The 23,182-nt window shown below is 40.7% G+C and overlaps 1 protein-coding gene across 1 annotated transcript in view; it reads left to right on the top strand.

Moving 5' to 3' along the window:
• Positions 1–23,182, top strand: part of IQGAP1 (IQ motif containing GTPase activating protein 1) — a 105,641-nt gene that overhangs the window by 42,212 nt on the left and 40,247 nt on the right. Inside the window, exons 4-14 of the mRNA XM_010841070.1 lie at positions 2,262–2,338; positions 7,965–8,032; positions 9,239–9,352; positions 10,173–10,351; positions 11,374–11,458; positions 15,574–15,737; positions 16,778–16,862; positions 17,643–17,806; positions 18,008–18,168; positions 19,545–19,669; positions 22,166–22,329. Coding sequence (XP_010839372.1) covers positions 2,262–2,338; positions 7,965–8,032; positions 9,239–9,352; positions 10,173–10,351; positions 11,374–11,458; positions 15,574–15,737; positions 16,778–16,862; positions 17,643–17,806; positions 18,008–18,168; positions 19,545–19,669; positions 22,166–22,329 — 1,386 coding nt within the window. The remainder of the gene's footprint in view (positions 1–2,261; positions 2,339–7,964; positions 8,033–9,238; positions 9,353–10,172; positions 10,352–11,373; positions 11,459–15,573; positions 15,738–16,777; positions 16,863–17,642; positions 17,807–18,007; positions 18,169–19,544; positions 19,670–22,165; positions 22,330–23,182) is intronic.

Raw genomic sequence — 23,182 nt, 5'->3', positions numbered from 1 at the left:
GTTTGGCATTTTGCGGAGTGCTCAGCTCACTGTCGCACACACGCCTGTTGGATTGAGTGTAACGCAGAGCTGCGTCTTGGCTGAAGACTGCTAGCTTGTGTCCTCTTTTGTTCAGAGCAGATGCTGAAGCTCTCTTCCCTGCACTGGTACCTTTGAGAATTAAGCCCCACACATGTCAGGAAATGCAGTACGTCACGTTCTTTCAGCCACTAGGCCTTTCTGCCCACTTGTAACTTCCTGTTCCTGTTTTTTATATACTATGCCCAATGGGCAATGACAGTTTAACCTTTTTGAATGATACTAAGAGCTTTGTTAATAATTGCTCTTGCTAACAGTATTTTTACTGCAAAAATGCCTTTTTAATGATTTAATTTTATTACCTTTTTTGTTTACTAGCAGTAGTGCATTGTACTGAACTACAGTCTCGACAAACAGAATTCCCCAAAGGCTGTCAGAACAATTGGAGAAGGGAATGGCAACCCACTCCAGTATTCTTGCCTGGAGAATTCCCATGGCAGAGGAGGCTGGCGGGCTATAGTCCATGGGGTCTCAAAGAGTCGGGACACAGCTAAGTGACTGAGCACGTGGCTATTAGCCTTGCTCTGTAGGATTTAAGTCCAGAAGATTTCAGAGTAATGTAGACTAAAGATGCTTAGCCTAAAAAATGTGTTTTTGCCCATAATATAATGTGTGATCAATAATTGACAATACCTATATAGTATTTTTAAAAATTTATTTATTTTTAGTTGGATGATGATTGATTTACAATATTGTGTTGGTTTCTGCCATATATCAACACATACATAGTTTTATTGGGATGTCTTTCCTAATCTCTTTATGTGGTACATACAAACTAATTACAGAGACTTAATATGATAATTTTTCAGTTTTTATCCACTTGACTCTTTATTATAATTGGTGCTGTTTGCCAGCTCCTCCATGAAACATGTTATTGTTTTTGCTTTTTAAAATTGTTTTTAATCTGCCTGATAGTCCTCTGTTTTCTGCAGCGTTTCTACCTTCTGTGTCCTAGTGGGCATTCCTTAAGATGCAGTTCTGTTTTTAGCTACATTCTCTTATTCTCATGGTTTCAGTTGTTTTGAAGACTCTTTGCTTTACGATAAACACAGCGTCTTCAATTGGCTACTCGACATTTCTCTGTGGATAGCTTTCTGTCTCTTGGACTTTCTCGTATCTAAAACTAAACCTACCTTTTCTCCCAAGTGAACTTCTCCTCTTTGTAAGTGGTACCATGCCATCATTTTCCCAGCCATCCAGGCTCAAAGCCTTGGTTCCCTTGGACTCCTAAACGGTCTTTCCCCAAGCCTTCCTCGGTTGCTTGCAGTGTCTGTTTTATCTGTTGAAACAGCCTCCCAGCCTGGTTTCTCCAGCTTCAGTCTCTTCACTATTCACTGTATTCTGTGTCTTGTCTACAGTCAGATCTTCCTGAGGCTCCATTTTTTTAGCTTTGGCTTCAAAGCTAGGACTTCTCTGAGGCCTGCATATCAAGTTCAAACTGGTCTGACTGTCAAAGTCCTCATAATCTGTCTCTGTCCTATCTAACCAACCTTGTTTTTCTATTACTTTCTAAAATGGATTCTGTAATATTTTGGGGGAAGAATGACTGACTTTGACCATGATTTTCACTGTTCAGGGGAAGACATTTTAGTCTTAGGAAATGAGCATATAAAGTTTTAAAAATTATCAAAAGAGGTGATTCTGGTACATCCCGTCTCTCTTTTGGAGCACAGTTCTTTCTTATTGGGAGCCATAGGTATTGTGGGAGTGGTGGTGGTGCTCATTCGTGTCCAACTCTGTGACCCCATGGACTGCAGCAAGCCAGGCTTCCCTGTCTTTCACTGTCTCCTGGAGTTGGCTCAAATTCATGTCCATTGAGTCAGAGATGCTATCTAACCATCTCGTCCTCTGCTGCCGCCCCCTTCTCCTTTGCCTTCAATCTTTCTCAGCATGAGGGTCTTTTCCAGTGAGTCAGCTCTTAGCCTCAGGTAGCCAAAGTATTAGAGGTTCAGCTTCCAGTGAATTCCTTCCAATGAATATTCAGGGTTGATTCCTACATTAGTAGGGTTGATTCCTTACATTGCTTATGATGAATTGTCTGTTCACCCTAATGAAGTTATTTGTGGAACACTGACGATCTTTTCTAATTGTCCAAAGTTTTACTTGTATTACTGATGGCTGGTGAATGATTAATGAAACCAAATGGATGCATACCTGAATCTACTTCTTTTATTTATCCTTAGATTTTTTATCCAGAAACTACAGACATCTATGATCGAAAGAACATGCCAAGATGTATCTACTGTATTCATGCACTGAGGTAATCGGGTTTTCTTGGTAGAATAAGCAGTATTCAGATACAGAACACAGATTGGTAGTTGCCAGAGGTGGGGATTTGGGAGTGAGTGAAATGAGTGAAGGTGGTCAAAAGGTACAAACTCCCTGTTATAAAACAAACAGGTCCTGGGAATGTAAGGTACGCCATGGTGACTATAGTTAATAATACTGTATTATGTATTTGAAAGTGGCTGAAAGAGTAGATCTTAAAAGTTCTCATTACAAGAAAAGAAACTGTAATTATGTGTAGTGATGGAAGTTAACTAGACTTACTATGGTGATCATATTATGCTATACACCTGAAATTAATGTAACATTATTATGTCAGCCATATCTCTCTGAACTATGCATTTCATTTGAGATATAGCCCCTTTCTTTTAAATTAAAATCTCTTAAAGTTATAAAAAACTATATATATTTGAAAACTTATTGTTTACCATTTTGTTTCAACCTGGTAAACTGAATTACAAAATACACTGTGTCTTTTTCTAAACTCTTTATTCAATAGTGGAGTATAGCCAGTTAACAGTGTTGTCATAGTTTTAGGTGAACATGAAGGGTCTCACCCATGCATATACATGTATTCATTCTCCCTCAAACCTTTGTCCCATCCAAGCCACCACATAACATTGAGCAGAGTTCCATGTGCTATATATACAGTAGGTCCTTGTTGGTTACCCATTTTAAATATAGCAGTGTGTACATGTCCATCCCAAGCTCCTGAACTATACCGTCCCCCCGTCTTTCCACCTCAGCAACCATAAGTTCGTTCTCTAAGTTTGTGAGTCTTTCTGAACATAATACTCTATGTCTTGATACTGATTGGTAACATAGTACCAGCAATTATCAAATGGTTGATTGATAATTTGTTTAGTTATCTAGGACCTTGACAAGTCATTTGTTCCTTAAATAATTTTTATGACAATGCAAATATAATAAATAGGAATTGAAACAAGGTATAACTTTTTTTTCTCAGTTTCATAGTAAATTTGGAAGATGACTTGATTTCAGGTCCTCAGCCCTTAGAAGGAACACAGTACTAAATTGGAGGGAGGAGGTGATCTGTCTGAGGGGAGGGATGGGAGGGGAGTAGGTGCTGGTAGTCTAGTATTTCAGAGTGGCTCAGATTTACTGGATGGCCATAGGACTAAACCAGAAGGTGATACAAGTGGGTGAGTATAAGAAGGAACATTGAGTATGAGATTTTCTTTTCTTTTCGCTTGGGCTCTTCTTTTTATATAGCATCCTGTATATGCACCTAATAAATGTTAATTGTATATATGAATGTAATGTTGTTGTTGTACAAGAAGCCTGCTGTCTCCAGTTTCTTGATCAAATGTGTGCCACACCCTGGATATCTATATCCAGGGTGAAACCCATAAAAGAGAGAATGTAACTGAGGGCTGGTAGACCTCTTGTGTGGACTGATGGATGCATTAACCCCTTCAGGGGTTCCCTCCCTAGGCTCTCTACCTTCTGGTCCATCTGTTATGCTGGATTCAGAGCTGTCTTTCCAAAACAGCCTTCATCGTACCAGACACTTCATAAAATGCTTTGATGATTCCTTTGTAGTGTCACCTCTAGTCGTTCCCTCCCGTGTATCTGAGCTCTAGTATCTCATGCCTTTGGTTCTGCTGTTCCTCTGCCTGAAATGCCCTTTTCTCCCTGGTTTAACCTATGCTCTTCCCCGGGTGCCACCTCAGAATCCTGCTGTAAGTATCTTCTCTTACTTTTTCCTTCTGAAGCAGAATTAGCTACTTACCATCTTTGTGCTCCTTTAGCATTTTGTAACATACCTCTCATTCCACTTATCTTACTTGTTACATTGTCCTCTGGTTATTCTTTGTGCTTGGCTATCTTGTGGACTCCTTAGGGTCAAGAAGTATTTCCTTTGTTTTTTATCTTTGTGTTGTTAGTACTTAGATGCCTAGTATATAACCACAATAAATGTGTGTGTCCAAATTAAACATTATAACAAATCTCCCTCCCTTTCTCCAGCCCAAGGGGGTAATTTGTGCCCTGTCAGTGAAAAAGGAAATGGTACTTTGTCTTTATCAAAGGGCTCTTCATGTTTGTCTCTGCTTATCCAGTCAAGTTTCAGTTCATTTCTCACTTTCTTGGTGAAGTTTCTCCAATAATGACAGCTTTTATCTTTTTCTAAGCCTCTGGATTTTGTTTGTTTGTTTTTTGTGTGTGTTTAGTTATATATTCCTTCTTTCATATCTTTTCTTCCTATTATATTTATTAGCATCTTAGTGACAGAAGTCATGCCTTACTTTTTTTTTCTCTCAAAGGTACATAGCATAATGTTGGACAAACAATGGTAAAATGAGGATTTAAAAACATTGTTTAGGAATAGGTGATAAATCAGAGAATTTTCAGAATGTAGCCATTTCAGATGTATATGTCTGAGCTAAAATCAGATTAATTCTAAGTGTTGTGGTTGGCTCAGTGTTCTGTGAGGTCTGTCGATGTTGATAATCTTGTGAAGGTAGTACCCACCATGGATATCTGAAGTTGGCAGGCAGAGAAGCTAAGCTGGCAGAGTTCTTCTCTGCTAGGTCTGTAGCTACGACTCTCTGCCTTGTAACATGGGTCCCAGGCCCTCATATCCCCTGAAGAGAGACTGAAGAACTAACTGTGCCTTTCTCATGATGGAATCAGAATGAGAAAGGGAGGAAGCCTGCTATTGTTCTCCATTTCTCTTCAATAGGCAGTTCGTGCTTAGAAAGTATATACACAGCAGTGTGTCCTGGTTGGTGATTTACGATTTCTTTCCTCCCTTAGAGTGTTTTTCCTGAGGGGTGGCTTGGCCACTCTTGATAATACGTAGAAGTATTTCTAAGTGCTTGAGGCTCTTGTTTACCCTCACAGGGCAGTGTTCAAGGCAGCTCCCTCACTTTACCTACCTGTTTTGGGTGAGGCACTCTTTCCCTTTTGGATCAACAGTGATAAAGAAGCATTATCTCCTTGTTTTCCCCCTTCCTGCCATCTGTTCCCCGCCTCCCTCCGCCCCCAGGTCTTGGCTGGTGTTATTCCTGAGGTAGTCACTGTACTTCAGTCAGATTAAATTACTCTTGTAGGTTACACTCCACTCTCAGATAAGACCCTACTTCTCCATTTTTCCAGATGTATTTGTATACTTCCTTTCCATTCCCTACCCACATCTTTATCTTTTTAAGAATTCACTTTGGTGTTAAATTGGCCCATAATCCTTTATCTTAAAAAAAACATGCTAAAAACTCTGTGAGTTTTGATTCAGTTCAAACTCATTTGTTGGCAAGATCTGATCAGTATTAATTGAGATTACTTAGAATGTATATCTACTTAATGTGATTATTCATATGTTTCTCTGCAGAAAAGGTAAATGTATTTGATTAGGGGTGCTTCCCCAAGACTTGTTGGGGGTGTTTTATAATGCTGCATACACTGTACAACTTTTCTGAGAAATCCTAAATTAATATTTGGCCCAGAGAATTTAGGTAAGGGATGTGGGCCTGTACCAGAGTCTGTTTCTTCATCAGCTGCTGTGTTGAAGAGCATTTGTTAGTGATCTTTGAGGTTAGCACAGTGATTTCTTTCATAGGTTACTCTATAGTCATTGATTTGTATTCCCTGGTGGCTCAGACGGTAAAGCGTCTGCCTGCAACGCGGGAGATCCGGGTTTGATCCCCGGGTTGGGAAGATCTCCTGGAGATGGAAATGGCAACCCACTTCAGTACTCTTGCCTAGAAAATTCCATGGATGGAGGAGCCTGGTGGGCTGTAGTCCATAGGGGTCGCAAAGAGTAGACACGATTGAGAGACTTCACTTTCACTTTCTTTCACTTTCACAGTCATTGATGATAATCAGAATCCAGATAGGCTGACACAAGCTTCTTCTCCTCATTGCTATAGAGTATAACTTAAATAGGAAAAAAAAAAAAAGAAAAGAAATCTGAACTCAATTACAGGCTGATTGTGATAGGTAGCTGATAGCTTATTTGTGAAAGCAAGCACAGGAGGCCAGGAATAAAAACTGAAAGTGATGTTTATTGTTAGGATTTTTTAGTTTTAGCTGTGAGGTTAAGTGCTTTTGAGGCTGAATAAGAGGACCCAAGTGGCCATTATGATTCCATTTATAGTTCCAGCATGTCCTTAAAATATTCCTAATAATTAAAATGAGATAAAAGCGAGATGATGCCCATCTGCTTTCGGCTTCCCTTCTCTGCTTTTTACAGCAACTGGTGATAGCATTGTGACGCCTTTGATCATCACTGAAGACGTTAGGAACTCACTCTTGTTGGGGCTGTGAAAGTAACATGCTCAAGCTTTTGTTGAAGTGTGGCAACCACTGTCTTGTTCTACAGTAGAAATAAAAGAGGAAGAAGTTTCTGGAGAAAAATATTTTTACTAATTTAGAATGCAGATGGAACATACTCTACAGGGAAAGTACATGAAGAAGCATATTACATGTCCAGAAAGTTATTAGCTCTTTGACTTTGGAAACTGTATTGAATAATGTAAAATCTTTGGGGAGAGAAACTTTATTTCCATCTCGAGCATTTTATTGTAAAGAAAAGCCCGTAATTGTATATGTATCATTTTACGTATTTGTACTTACCTGAGAAAATGATTGGTTATTGTGGATGTATGTATTCTAATATGTTTTCAGAATACTTGATTTTTTTAAGATTATGCATTTGGGTTTGTCTTATACAGTTTGGATGCTGATCAGTTTTGTGAATGCAGTGTACGTGATACATGTTTGTATTTAGATAACATTGAGATGTAGAGATGATCTGCAAATGCTGTAGGCTACTCTGTTGAGTTTGTGGTTTGTTTCTTAGGTATTTTTTATTTCTTCTCATTACTGGACTGTCAATGTCTTGCTCATGTTAATCCCTGTGGAGTGGTTTTCTGATCTAATTTATTCTGAGCTGGTAGAGCCTTAGTCTCTGGTTAATCTGATTCATATTTATAGACATCCATCCATCTGTGAAATATTGATTATTATTTATTAATATATGTCAGGCTCTGGGTAGGCCACTGGTAAACAAGACTTTTATTGACCCTGACTTCATGGAGCTTAGAGTCTAGGAGATTTTTATTTAAAGAGTAAAGATTTATGATATATACTTTATGTAAAACTCTTAAATTACCTGAATTAAACTCTTCCACCAGTAATATGAATTCAGCTTAAGTAAGATTTGCTATCTGAGTCATTTTCATGAGACTTTTCTAAAATGTCTTTTTACTTAAAACTTAATGATCATAGGAAGTTAAACAGAAGTGAAGAGATTTCACTTATATTTGTTATATTAACATTTATATTAATGTCTGATTGCTTATTGGATTTTTCCTGGAGCTAGGACTTAAACTTCCGTCTCCTGATTCCCAGCCCAGTGCTTTTTGCATTATATTATGTGACTTTTAAGGACCTCCTTGTTATATAAAACTAAAAAAGGCTCTGAGATAAAGTATCATAGCTGCTGAGTGTAATATGGCAGAGTCCTGGGAGTCTACGTGTTCAGAATGCTTCTGTTCTTTATGCTGGTTTTCCCCTTTGACTTTAGAGCAGCAGAACATCCAGCTGGGAGTCCTGACCCTTTTGCGTATTATGTCTTCTAGTTTGTACCTGTTCAAACTAGGCCTGGCTCCTCAGATTCAAGACCTGTATGGAAAGGTTGACTTCACAGGTAAGAAGTTCCAGACCTGGCAGGAAGTGCTTGATTTATGTGGAAATAGCCTGGAGAGTCAACTGTACCAATCTTAAAGATGTGGGGCTTTAGAAACACTGTGCCAGCAGAGGTTAAAAAAAAGCACGAGGAACCTGCTTCTCCTGGTGTGGTGGAAGGAACACAGGACTTGGGGTTTCAGGCTCTGTTCTCTCGGTTATGACATGGTGTGCTTGAGAAGTCTCTGTTTTCTTATATCTAAATTAGAGAGAATATTAACATCTAATATTAAATGTTCACGTACAGTGAGAAAAACTTTATGACAGTCTTTCCCTTCCCCTTCCAGTGAGCACCATTTGTAGGCAAACGAAGTGGTGGTGGGGGTGGGGCGGGAGGTGAGATGATACAACGATGACAATTTACTAATTTTAAAACTTTAGTTTATTTGGGTGGGTGTTTCTGTGTATATTTGCTATAGTCAAATCCTTGAAGAGATGGGGGCTTGGGGAGAAAAAGAACAGGGGGAATATTGGTGAAGGGTAAAATAGACTCAAATCTTTTTGAACAGGTGATTATTTTATAGGCCTTGGAGGTTTAAAAATTGGTAATACAGCTTTTATCTATGATATTTTTTCTTCCAGAGAAGTTGTTCCCCAGACTTGGGGCAAGGGCCAAACCTTAACATGTTGTTTTCTTTATCATTTGGCTTCTGGCCTTAGACACAAAATTGTTTAGTAGTAGCTAGTGAGGGATGAGGGAGCCTGGTGGGCTGCTGTCTATGGGGTCGCACAGCGTCGGACACGACTGAAGCGACTTAGCAGCAGCAGCAGCAGCAGCAGTGACTTGGATTATAAAGACTAGGATAAGTGGCTTGTGATTCACTTCTTGTTCATGGTCCCTTTAAAGCTGCTCCATTCATAAGTTCATTAGGGGAAATGCCATTAGTAGCAGTTTGGGAAAACTATTCTCTATAGAGCCATTCTCATGTTATGGTTATTTCTGATGCTCTTGATAGTACTAGTAATAGTTCCTGTATCTATTGAATGTATATTATATACCAGATATCAGGTCAGTGCTTTCCATATATTAATATTATCTTATTTAAGTCCTTATAACAACCCTAAGAGTTAGATATCATTTTATCCAGTACATTTTGTGGTTAAGGAATCTGTTTCCTTCTAAGTTCTGAAAAGGTGCTTACCTTTGGGTCTTAATTCTTTCCTGTAGAAGAAGAAATCAACAACATGAAGATTGAACTGGAGAAGTACGGGATTCAGATGCCTGCCTTTAGCAAGATTGGGGGTATTCTGGCTAATGAGCTGTCAGTGGATGAAGCTGCATGTAAGAAGAGCGTGATCTCATGGGTTCAAGTGGAGTTGTTGCTACTGCTTTCAATGATTAATACTGTAATGGTGGTCTTGGACATGAGGAATTTTGCCAGCAAGTGTCTAGTGGCTCAGACAGTAAAGAGAGAGTCTCCTTGCAATGCAGGAGATCCCAGTTCGATCCCTGGGTTGGGAAGATCCCCTGGAGAAGGGAATGGCAACCCTCTCCAGTATTCTTGCCTGGAGAATCCCCAGGGACAGAAGAGCCTGGTGGGCTACTGTCCATGGAGTTGCAAAGAGTCAGACATGACTGAGTGACTAACACTTAGTTCTTTCTTTAGGTCAGTAGATATAGTGTCAAACACTGCTATACAGTTGTCTGTGCTGTTATTTGGAAATAAGTGATAAAAAATCAAATAATTTTGATTAAAATAAAAGCACTAGAAAGCAAACTCTACATTTCAATGCCTTTTTTAATTTCTTAGCTTCTAATGGTGTTTATATGATAATTAAGGGTGAACATTTCCATAACAAATGCTCGATGCTCCCTGCAAAGTCCCTTACTGAATGTTTTCCCCATAAGATTCCAGATATGGATTATAGACAGAGCTGTGACTTTGTTTTCCCTATGATTCCAGATATGGATTATAGGCAGAGCTGTGACTGTGTGTGTTAGGGAAAAGACAGGGCTCACAAGATCTGGGGATTCCTCTAACCCCTTTGTCTATGAAAAGCAGCCTCTGTCTGTGCTGCGGGATTGCCGTGTTTGAATGTGTAATGTACATCCTTTACTTTATATAACCTCAGTGTTCTGTGTTTTGAATTCTTTCTTTCAGTACATGCGGCTGTTATTGCCATTAATGAAGCTATTGACCACAGAATTCCAGCTGACACCTTCACAGCTTTGAAAAATCCCAATGCCATGCTTGTGAATCTTGAAGAATGCTTGGCTTCTACCTACCAGGACATACTTTACCAGGCCAAACAGGACAAAATGGCAAATGCTAAAAACAGGGTAAAAATGGAACATTTGCTCTTTTTAATTGATCTATCGGGGCTTCCGTGGAGGCTCAGCTGGTAAAGAAATATGCCTGCAATGCAGGAAACCCCAGTTTGATTCCTGCATCGGGAAGATCTGCTGGAGAAGGGATAGGCTACCCACTCCAGTATTCTCAGGCTTCCCTGGTGGCCCAGCTGGTAAAGAATCCGCCTGCAATGTGGGAGACCTGGGTTCGATCGCTGGGTTGGGAAGATCCCCTGGAGAAGGGAAGGGCTACCCACTCCAGTATTCTGGCCTGGAGAATTCCATGGACTGTATAGTCCATGGGGGTCACAAAGAGTCAGACACAACTGAGTGACTTTCACTTTTCACAATTGATTTACAGTTTTTCATTATTTAATATGACTCCATTTTAAAGATCAGTTTTATTGAGATATTAATTGACATATAATAAAACCCAACCATGTAAAGTGTACAGTTTGATGAGTTTTGACCAGTGTATACAGATATGTGATCACTATCCACAAAGTTCCCATATCTCCCTTTCAGAGTCAACCTCTACTGCCTCCCTCTGTCCACCCCTGACCCCAGCAACTGCAGGTCTATTTTCTATCACTTTAGCTTACCTTTTTTGGAATTTTATATAAATGAAATGGAGTTACCAATATGTAGTCTTTCAGTGTTAGATTCTATTTTGACATCTACTTTCTTCTTGAATTGTGTGCAAACCTGTGAGAGGCTCTGAGATCTAGTCTGAGACAAGGATTCAGGCTCCCAGACGAGCAGGGCAGGGTTCACCAGTGTCTCCTTCTGCCAGATTTTGGAAGAACCCCTTGAGCTTGTTACTTACGAGTGGATCTCCTTTTTATGTTTTTGGTCACAATCAGGTAGCATTCTGCTTTGTTCTTTATTAAGGATTTTAAGCTACACTCTTCCTTGCTCTTGACTCTGTCATGGTGGGGGAGGAACACACGTGTATTTCTGTGGTCTTCCTAGAGACCTCAGCTAATTTAGCTACACCTTTCATTCATCTTCAGACAGAAAGCTCTGAGAGAGAAAGGGACGTTTATGAGGAACTGCTCACTCAAGCTGAAATTCAAGGCAACATAAATAAAGTCAACTGTAAGTATGTGCCCCCGTCAGGCTCCTAAAGGAATGTCACTGAATAATGTGCCTGTGGATCTGTTCAAGGTTTAAGTTTATATCAGACATTTGTGGGTTTGCCTGGGAACTGTTGCATATTTACTGTCTTTAGTGTTCATTAGTCTTCTCTTTGGACTCCCATTGTCCTCAGGCAGCACACCCCCCGCTCCCCTGCTCTTCTGCTGTAACTCACAGACTGGAGTTTTTGGCTGCAGTTTCACTCTTTTTTTTTTTTTTTTGCAGTTTCACTCTTTTCATCCTGTGTTAGACACTTAAATCTGAAGAGGGATTTTATTTTTCTATTTTTAAAGTAATACTAGTTTTGTTTTTCTTTTAAAGAGTAATACAAGTTATCCAGAAATGAGCCACAAATAAAAAATTAGACTCCTAAGAATAACCATGCTTGGTATTTTTAACATACCCTTCAAAACATATATTTAAACAGAAATGAGGTTGTCCTGTTCATCTTGATTTTTGTGTATGTGTTACACAAAAATTAATTTGAAAAATTAATTTCTTGAATTAGTTTAGTCTCTTCTGCAAAAGAACCTGCATCAGTTTCTTATTACTTGCAGACAAAATGCTGTTCCCTGGCCTCACGGAGCTCTTTCTGCACCGTTTCATGCATACAACTCTCTGTAGACACTCCTGTGCCTAATTATCTCCCACGTTCATTGTGTTCATCTTATGACTCATGAAGAGTGGCTCTGGAGTTGTTCAGACCTGGGATTTGATCTCTTGCCCTTGTATTAATCACTGTGGGAACTGGGCACCTGTGGCATAGAATCATTATACGCGTGATGAGCTAATATATGTTAATTGGCTCGTGTTTAGTAAGCACTCAATAATATTATCATTACTGTTGTTAATCATGTAACTGCCCCACTGTAATGCCCTCACGCCTCATCTCTTACCTCATCCAAATTATACCCATCGTTCAAGATTCAGCTCAGTTCTCACCTCAGCATGTATCCTAGCTCACAATATGCTTGCCTTTCACATCTCCTACAGCATCTGTATGCTTAACCACACGATTTTGTATTTAATTCTCTATTGTCTTAAAGTGCTTGTTTTTTGTTTTTTACATCTATATAGACTTAAACTTGAGTTTACTTATGAATTCTGCTTCTTTTTAAATCCTCATAATTCCTAGCATAGGGTTAGAGTCACCGAAAGAACTAAAAAAACCTTGTTTAATTCAACCAGACTTGACCTTATCTTATTTTGATCAAGATAATAATAATAGTAGTGATAGTCATCAGGGTCCTCTCTATTCTTTGGAGATCCCAATTTCTCACTTGTACTAATGCTCTGAATAACTGGTGAGAATTTATAGATTTTACCAACTCCTTATGGTAGACTGACCAGGAGTCTGTGTGTTCTGTTCCGTTCTGGTTCATTTAGGATAATAGCTTTCTGAATAGAGCTGTAGTTCCCTTTACTTATGGGTGATTGGTTGTGCTCTATCTGTATGAATACTGCTTTAGCTAGCAAGTATAAACCAGAATGTTCTTGCACTTAGTTCTCTCTGTAGAAGAAAGTCCAGCACATTTCCTGCTGCATACACTGCATAAAATACTCTTTTTATTTACTAAGGGACTTTTCTCTACTATGTTGTTTGGGGCCTTTATTGCTACACCTGGCTGATTGTTAGAGTTTGTTATAAACTCATAAGGAAAGAAACGTATGCGTGTATTTTGAAAGTGTTCCGTGCATATTGTTCTTACGTGGTCAAAGGAGCAAAATAGTAAAAATTCCCTCAGATATGTTTCAGTGAGGAAGGTAGGCAAATGCATAATTTCAGGGCAACTTGGCTAGAACAATTCAATGAGTAATTTCAAGGCAACCAGAGACGTGTGAAATATAGTCATAGAGTAAAGACAAGAATGATGACTTTTCCTCAAGGTTTGTACATGACCCTTCACTGGGGTTCTTAGCGTAGATAAGGAGGTGAGGATAAGGCAGAATTCTCAACAGAGGGACAATCTTTTCCTAATAGTAGGGAAAGTCAGAGACAAGGGAAAGTTGGAAGACAGAGGGACTTTAGGTCCCAAGAATTATCTTAACGTAATTATAGATAAGATTCTTTCCCTAGGGTTTGAGAACGAGCAGTGAAGCCATTATGCTGCCCCAGAAGAAAGCTGCAGGCCAAATAGTTAAAAATGAGAAAGAGTTCTTGTTTTTTTGTTAAGTAAGATAAGGAAAATTAGATAATTAAAGCATAGTGGGAGAAAGTATGTGAATAATGTTCCGGACCAGTGGTCCCCAACCTTTCTGGCACCAAGGACCAGTTTTATGGAAGGGAATTTTTGCACGAACCAGGGTGATGGGGGTGGGGGTGGGGAGTGGCTTCAGGAGGAGTCGAGCGCTTTACGTTTCTTGTGCGCTCTATTTCTGTTGTTGTTACATCAGCTCCACCTCAGATCACAGGCATTAGATCCTGGAGGTTGGGAACCCCTGTTCTAAACTTTATAGTATAAGTATTAGTAAATATCCACTTAAATATTTACGTGTTTATGTACATAGTAAGTTCACATTTCCAGTAAAAGCATAAATGACTAGATGCCTTTGCAGATGGATCATCTGAGACTCTGTGTTACAGAGAGGAAGCCTGGTTGTTACCAGCCTGTGTTGCTTTTATTTTCAGTCCCCCGCTACTACAGAAGCTCCCTGAAGATGGAGACAACCTGTTTGTTTTGTGCCTGAGTGTGTTTACAGCATGGTCCTTGTAGGAAAATGCTTGGTTAGTTGGCTAGCGGCCACATAGACCTGCAGCCGTGATTCAGAGAGCTGCTCACCTCCTCTGTCTGGTGACCAGTGAGCCAAATTGTAGGGGAGAAGGTTGGGAAGAAGGGAACAGCCTTAGGAATCTAGCCTTTCGTCCTTTTACCTCTTGGTATTATTTATCAGTTCTGGTTTGAGACTTTGTTTTTTCTTGGACTGTTTTCTTTATGACACCTTACATTAATTTTCTTTTTTGTTGTTATTGTTGTTGTTGTTTTTTTACAAATGAAACAGTTTAAACTGATAACTACTGCTATGCCCCCAATATTTTGATTTTTAGTATTTTATTATTGATTTGTTTTGCTACTTTGGTGATAAGATTAGATGTTCTTTCCTGGGTGGGGCACAGGAAGGAGAACCCTATTTTTTCTTCTAAAAATAGGGAAGCTGAAAATAATAATTATAGTTTTCCAGGGGCTGTCATTTCTGAAATCAGAAAATGTATTATTTTGACTTTCAACTTAATACCTTATTTATTTTATAATATGCAAAGTACTTTCACGTGTATGATTCCATTTAATCTCATGAGGAATCTTAGGAGGAACATACCTTTATTATCGCTTTCAGATGAAAGGAAATCTGCATTTTTATTGTCGATAATGTGATAATGACCTTGTGTGATGTCAGGTTCTGTGACTAGAAGTAGAGAATGTTGAGGCAGCGTGGAGAGCCCCTTCTGCTCCACATGGTCAGACAAGCCTCGATGTCTCGGCACTGTTTAGGGGCAGAGTACCTTCTGGAGATGCCAGGATGATGGATTCAGAATGATGCTGAATAAGAGATATTTGAAGGAACTAAGGCTCTTTAGTCGGGAGTAGACAGTCACAGGGAAGAGGGGTTGAAGGTACTCAAGTATCAACTCTAGTGTGTAAGCTTTAACAATTTTTTTTTTTTAAACAGAATCATCTAGAGATGTAGTAAATTGCAGTGGGAGATACTTTCTCCTGTGTAGTAGTTTAGTCTGGATAAAGACTTGGCATTTTAGCGGAATGCAGGCATGTATTATTGGTGCCTCTTAAATTGCTGCCCTTATTGGTGCCGAGCTTCTACATCTAGAAGTTTGTAAGTAGGCCTGGGGTGTGGTCTAGGAATCCGTTAATTCTAAACACCCTGGGAACCTCTGAACTTGGAGACTTTAAGGTTCTCTTCTACCCTCAAAGCCTAATGCTTCTGTGATGCTCCACAGGAAAGGCCAACTAATTATATTTCCCCATTCTGAACTGAGACTGGTTTTTGGGAAGGAAAAAAATTCCCGGCTGTGATGTTAACATAGTTTTGTCTTAAGCGTTTGCCTTTTTTTCCCTCCTCAGTGCTTGCTGCATTAACAAATATAGACCTGGCTTTGGAGCAGGGATCTGCACCAGCCTTGTTCAAGATCTTGCAGTCACCTGCACTGGGCCTGCGAGGGCTGCAGCAGCAGAATAGTGACTGGTACCTCAAACAGCTCCTGAGTGACAGACAGCAGAAGAGACAGGTAACAGCATCTTGAGTGGCACCTGTAAGGCTTGACTTCCATCTATTTCAATCTCATGCTGATGTGTAAAGATATCTGTGGGGCCTTCCTCCCCACCCCCCACCCTGCTAATATAACTGTTCCTCCTGCATGTGAATTAAGCTGTTTAATATCCTCAGGTAAAGTACACATTGTCTTCAGCTCTCTTTTCCTTGTAGAGTTGTAAATCCCCTCTTAAATAGCTTCGCCCACCCTCTGAATCTCACCACCCCTTCACTTGAAGTCCATTAAATCCACAACTTGAAACTGCTGGGCAGAGGGCTTCCCAGGTGGCTCAGTGGTAAACTATCCACCTGCCAATTCAGGAGATGCAGGTTCAGTCCCTGGGTTGGAAAGATCCCCTGGAGAAGGAAATGGCAACCCACTCCAATATTCTTGCCTGGGAAATCCCATGGACAGAGGAGCTTGGTGGGCTATAGTCCATGGTGTTGCAAAAGAGTCGGATACAACTCAGTGACTGAACAACAACAGAAGCCATTGGGGAGAACCTGAAATTTTATATTCTTCAGGAATTCCCACTTTAAAAAAAAAACCATATCTCATGAGTTTCCTCCGGCTAATACCGGGAAAGCATTTAATATTGCAGTAAGAGTAGACTGTGTGGGATTGTACTCTATGGGTTTTTATTTTTTAGAACAAATATAAGGGGCTTTTTTTTTTGCTAAATAAGGACTAGTATACATTTTATAAATTCTCATTATTGGCCAAAGAAAGCAGCATTAATGTGCTGATGCTTCTATAAAGATTTTATCTTTGAACATTTCGATGCTCTTTACAAAATATTCTTTTAGGTGTGCTGGTATCTGGAAAGTCATTCTTCCCCAGATTTGACAAGGGTTTTTGACTCCAGTTTGGGCTGCTGCTTCAGCTGCTTGTAGCCTGAAGCTGTCTCTTAGGTCTGTGGCTCAGTGTCCCTAATAACTTGTTGGGATGTGAAAACTGTGAGGTCTGGACATGCAGGCAAGCGTCATCTTTACCTGAATGTTCTCTGCTTTTCTCAGGGTGGTCAGGCTGAGCCCCTGCAGAAGGAGGAGCTACAGTCTGGAGTGGATGCTGCAAACACTGCCGCCCAGGAATATCAGAGAAGTAAGAGTCCCCTCAGCTGTGTGTCCCCTGAGGTACTGAGTAGGGGAGGAGAGTGCCTTTGTGTCATGGAGGGGCCTAGGAGTAGATTCTGTCACTCCTCAACCCACCCCAAGCCTATTAGCCACAGTCAACTACCAGGTACCTTTGGTGGCAGTAGGAGTCCTCCAGTTTTAAAAGTAGAACCAGAGTCCGTGTAGGCTCGCTTTGGCTCTAAGCACGTGCTTACGTGGTTGGTTAGGACTTCCCTGGTGGCTCGGTGGTAAAGAATCTGCCTGTCAATGTAGGAGATGTGGATTTGATCCCTGGGTCAGGAAGATCTCCTGGAGGAAGAAATAGCAACACACTCCAGCATTCTTGGCTAGAGAATCCCGTGGACAGAGGAGCCTGGTGGGCTTCGGTCCATAGGGCTGCAAAGAGTCAGAAACAACTTAGTGTCTGAACGACGACGACAACAACAACTTTGCCAGGCTCTCCTTGTTGTAGGGGAGGGATGTTTTAGGTAGAGTGTAGTGGTGGCAGGCAGGAGGAGTTGGAGCGGAAAGAAAACGGGTGAGGAGAAGAGAAGAGGAAAGAAAACAGATTTACTGAGATGCGGCTCATGTACCATTGAGTTCATCCTCAGACTGAGAAGACCACTGTCTGAAGGTGGAAGTTCCACTTCAAACGTCACAACTAATAGTTTAGCTGCAGAATATGATTTTCTCCTGTGAAAACTGGCGTCTGCGCCCCTTTGGGGCTCTGGGAGCCAGTGGCTTTTCTCACCTCGAGTTCTCTACCCAGGGTTGGCGGCAGTGGCAGCAATCAATGCCGCAATCCAGAAGGGCGTGGCTGAGAAGACTGTCCTGGAACTGATGAACCCCGAAGCCCAGCTGCCACAGGTGTACCCGTTTGCCGCCGATCTTTATCAGAAGGAGCTGGCCACCCTGCAGCAGCAGAGTCCCGAGGTGAGCTCACCAAACCCGTGCTGTTTGTGAGCAAAACCAGAGTGGACATGAATTTAATACCCACTTCTGGGTGTAGTTAGGCAGAACCTTTTTTTTTAACCAGAATCTTAGACTCCTTGTAGTTTTATTAAATGTCTGACCTCCCTGGGTCTTCCAAGATGTCCTTCCTTACTCTTTCCCCACCTCTCCCTTTCTCTACAGCATAGCCTCACCCACCCTGAGCTCTCTGTTGCGGTGGAGATGCTGTCATCGGTGGCCCTAATCAACAGGGCACTAGAATCTGGAGACATGAACACAGTGTGGAAACAGCTGAGCAGTTCAGTGACAGGCCTTACAAACATCGAGGAGGAAAACTGCCAGAGGTGGGTGCCCCTGACCCTAACCTCTGTCTTCTCTGAGCCAACATCTTATTTTCTCTGCAGGAATCCTGACTTCCTTGTAATCGTCTTTTGGTTCCCCCGCCCCACCCCTGCCCCCCGTATTTCAATTCATTTTATTATGCTGAAGGATTTGTAGTAAATTACAGATACTATAGCATTCCACTCCTAAATTTATTATAAATATGCTTATTTAAAGCAATGAGGGTATTTGTCGTGTAGTCAAAATAACATCCTTATACCTTGTCAAGTCAATAATACTTCTTGAATATTTTCTAAACCCAGTCTGTTTTCATACTTCTTCTCTTGTTCCCAAACTGTTTGTTCTTTTCAGCTGGTTGTTCAAACCAGGATGCAATCCATATTGTGTCCCTTTGGTATCTTTTATTTATTTTATTTTAAAAATTTATTTATCTTTAATTAAAGGATAATTGCTTTATTATGTTGGTTTTTGGCATATGTTAACATGAATCAGCCATAAGTATACACATGTCTCCTTCCTCTTGAACCTTCTTCCACCTCACACCCCCCGACTTTGATATTTTTTAATCTAGCATCGTCCCTTTCTTTATAGTGCTGACTTGTTAAAGAGTTGGAGCCAGCTGTCCTCTAAAATGTCCCATTTTCAGTTTTGGTTGCTTCCTAATATTTGTTTTATTCCTGTAAATTGGAAATCAGGTCTAAAGGCTTGTCAGGATTCAGTGAAGTATTTTTGGTGATGTGTATTTCATATTTTCTCATATTAAGAGGCACGTAATACCGGCTTGTCCCCACCATCAGAGATACTGAGGTTGATCCTTGGATTAGGCAGTCTGCCAGTCCCTTCATTGTGTATTTATTTTTCTCCCTTATCTCCAGAACATAATCTTTTTTTTTGTACCTTTTATACCATCACAATGTCCAGTTTCCCATTAACCATTCGTCTAATGTTTTTAACCCCAACTGATAATTCTTGTGTAAACCCAGATTTCCGGTGAGAGTTGCTGAATGGTGATTTGTTGACCTGTCATTCCTTCTACGTTTATTAGCTGGTGCTTGACTTTGTTTTCTGATCCTCAGAGGGGTTGTCTGAGCTGCTGCCTCTGATATCAGAGTTAGTCTTACCTGAAATTTAGAACAAGTAATATAAATATTTTTCATATAGATAATAAGAATTAGTGGTATCTTTGTATTTTTACCCTTTGTTCAGGGTAACGCCTGAGTCCCAAAGCTGACCTTTAGAATACATCAAACTGTTGGGGTTCCTCAGCCATCTCTTGGATCCTGTGCCCCCACATCTTCTTATTCCCGTCCACAGAAATAACCCTGCAGGTCCCTTTTCTAAGGTTGCACTTCTCTCTTTTGTCGGGGGAATGGGGCAGGTATCTGGATGAGCTGATGAAGCTGAAAGCTCAGGCCCGTGCAGAGAACAATGAATTCATTACGTGGAATGACATCCAGGCTTCTGTGGACCATGTGAACCGGGTGGTGCAGGAGGAGCATGAGCGTGAGTGAGCTGCTTCTACTCCCCGATCATGCCACAGCCATGCATGTGTGATCCCACCCTCCTGGGGACACCACCCCAGGGGATTTCTGGGAACTGAAAAAAAACAAAAAAGCCTGTCCATTTAACTATCTCAAAAAGCTATGGTTGTCTATTGTTTTAAAAACACCAGGCTACTGCTATAATTGGAGGTGTGTAAAGAGAACTAAGCTTTTTCAGGAGGTGAATTGAATGTGATGTTACTTTTATTTATTTATTTATTTATTTTTTGATCTGTTACTTTTAAATGCTGTTATAACAGGTTCTGACAGTGCCTGGAGCTAGATCATATTGCACAAATTGTCCTCCCTAAGAGGTCTCTCACTTCAGACACCAGCTTTGAACCTGGTGTTCCCAGGTCACCGCACTTTGGAAAATATATTCAGGGGTCCCCTCCACCCGCTCAGTTTCAGTAATTGACTAGACTGACTTACTAAACTCAGGAAGGCACTGTACTTGTGATTATAGTTATATCATTGCTGTTGTCCAGTCACTGAGTCGTGTCCGACTCTGCAGCCTCATGGACTGCAGCAGCTGGGCTTCCCTGTCCTTCACCATCTCCTGGAGCTTGCTCAAACTCATGTCCATTGAGTCAGTGATGCCGTCCAGCCATCTTGTCCTCTGTCGTCCCCTTTTCCTCTTGACTTCAATCTTTGCCAGCATCATGGTTTTTTCTAATGAGTCAGCTTGTTGCTTCAGGTGGCCAAAGTATTGTAAAGAGTACAAATTGACTTTTATTGTACAAGAGTACAAAAAGAGTTTTATGTAGAGTACAAATCAGGACCAGCCAAAAGAAACCAATGGGGTGATGTCTGGAAGGGCCCCAAATTCAAAGCTTCTGTGTCCTCAGGATTTGTTGCCCTTTCCAGCCCATCGATGTGTGTCCTAGCCCGGGAAGGTCACCTGAGCTTTCGCTATCCAGAGGCTTTACTGGGGCTTCATTACTTCTGATTGATTGAATTACTTGGCAAAGTAGTGGCCAAGTAATTGAATTCAATTTCCAATTTGCTTTTTGTGTCTGGAATAGCCAAGCTGATGTTCTGAGATCGTCAGACTCAAAACCCCAACCTTCTGATCATATGGTTGGTTTTTCCAGCATGACCAGCCCCTACCCCAGAAGTTTCTAGGGGCCCAACAGGAGTCACCTGTTTGGCATCAACTCAGGTGTGATCCTAGGAGCCTACCATGAACAACAAAGATACTCCTATCACTTGGGAAATATGGTAAAGAATCTGCCTGCAGTGCAGGAGACCCGGGTTTGGTCCGGGTCAGAAAGATCCCCCAGAGAAGGGAATGGCTTCCCACTCCAGTATTCTTGCTAGGAAAATCCCATGGACAGAGGAGCCTGCTGGGCCACAGCCCAGGGGGTCGCATGGAGTCAAGACACTACTGAGCAACTTTCACTTTCCAGAAACCAGAGACAAAGACCAGCCAAATTTTTTATTATACAGTGGAGTCATTACAGAAGCAGTGCAGGGACTTCTCTGGTGGTCCAGTGGTTAAGACTATGCACTTCCACTGTTGGGGGTGTGGATTCAATTCCTGGTTGGGGAACGAAGGTCCCGCATGCCATGTGGTGTGCCAAAAAATAAAAATTAAAAAAGAGTAGTCCAGCTGGCTGAAATACTTAAGGAGTGAACACTCCTAGTTTTATGTAGTGTTTCCTGTGAGAAATAATCAGTGATGTAGTGGGAAGAGCCTTGCCTTGGAGAAGGAGGCCCTGAGCTTTGATTTTCCATCTGCCACTTGTTTGCTGTGTGATCTTAAAGAGATACCTAAACCTCATCCTTTTATTTTTTTCTATAAAAATGTTGAACTAGGTGATTTTTAAGATTCCCTTGAATGCTTCAGTTTGGGATTGACATGTGCAGACTGCTATATTTAAAAAGGATAACCAACAACGACCTATGTATAGCACAGGGAACTCTGCTCAGTGTTATGGGGCAGCCTGGATTAGAGGGGAGTTTGGGGAAGAATGGACACGTGTATATGTATGACAGAGTCTCTTCGCTGTTCACCTGAAACTGTCATAGCATTGTTAATCAGCTATACCCTAATCCAAAGTAAAAAGTTTAAAAAAAAGAGATTCCCTTGAACCCTAGACTTTTTGTGAGTCAAGGATAGCTTTGATCACACATTGGAGTATACTTGAAAGCTATCTTGTAAAGCTAGTTTTATCATGTCCTCATCACTCTTCAGTTAGACCAATTAAAAATAAAACAGAAAGACTTAAGATTTCAATAGGAAAATATATATAAGGGAGTTTACTTAGATGAAAAAAGCCCAGTACATTTAAAAGAAAAAATTTAAATGCTGCTTAACATTTTGGATGGCAAATTGTAGTTTAACTCATGGTAGCACTTGGGTAGAGGATTGATGGTCACTTAGCTTGTTTAAAGACTGATTTATTTATACAGTTTCCTAATTTAAAAAAATAACCTTCTGTCCATCTCTGTGTAGGGATTTTAGCCATTGGTTTGATTAACGAAGCCCTGGATGAAGGTGATGCCCAGAAGACCCTGCAGGCCTTGCAGATTCCTGCAGCTAAACTCGAGGGGGTCCTCTCAGAAGTGGCCCAGCATTATCAGGACACATTGATCAGAGCAAAGAGAGAGAAGGCCCAGGTGAGTGGCCCTGAGTTGTTCCTTTCTGTTCAGAGAAGGCCATCCATCCTAGAACTGAGACAGAGGGAGGGGCATTCACGCAATGACTTGTCCTTGGGCACCCTTAGATTCAGAGCAGTGGAGCACACAGTGTAAGGGTCATAGACTCTGCCTTCCAGAGCTTGTGCTATTTTACACATTTGGTTTGTTTGTTGGTGTTTGTTGTTATGGTTGTAGACACATCTCTATGTCTCTTTACATAATTCTCTGTTGAAACATAAGATCCAGGAAAATGTGTCAGTTATTTAAGTATACAGTTGTATAAATGTTCAAGTGAGCATACCTATGTAACTGGTGCTCAGATTATAAAAGCATTAAGAGAAACCCCCTTATACTCCCTTACATCCTCATTCATTCCCTGCAATGTGCTGGTAACCAGCGTCCTGATTTCTAACACCACAGTTGATTTTTGTCTGGTTTTGAACTACATTTAAACGAGATCATACATTATTTACTATTGTGTCTGGCCTCTTTTGCCCCACATAATGTTAGTGAAATTCATCCATGTGGTTGCATGTAGCAGTGGTTGGTTCACTCTTACTGTTGTGTGCTGTTCGGTTTTGTGGTTACACATTCTGTTATTGGTGAATTTTTGGTTGTTTCTCACTTGCTATTGCAATCAGTACTCCTGTGAATATTCTAGTGCATGTCTTTTGGTGAATGTGTATATGCATTTCCGTCAGGTATACATTTAGCAGTGGAATTTGTGGGTCATAGGGAATACATATGTTAGGCTTTAGTAAATAATGCCATAAAGTTTTTTTTTTTTAATAATGGCTTTATTGAGATACAGTTCACATGCCGTATAGCTCAC

The sequence above is a fragment of the Bison bison genome, unplaced genomic scaffold (assembly GCF_000754665.1).
Source record: "Bison bison bison isolate TAMUID 2011002044 unplaced genomic scaffold, Bison_UMD1.0 scf7180017864155, whole genome shotgun sequence".
In the NCBI taxonomy this organism is placed as follows: Eukaryota; Metazoa; Chordata; class Mammalia; order Artiodactyla; family Bovidae; genus Bison; species Bison bison.
The sequence above is the reverse complement of the archived record's forward strand: the minus strand, read 5'-3'. Positions and strand labels throughout refer to the sequence as shown.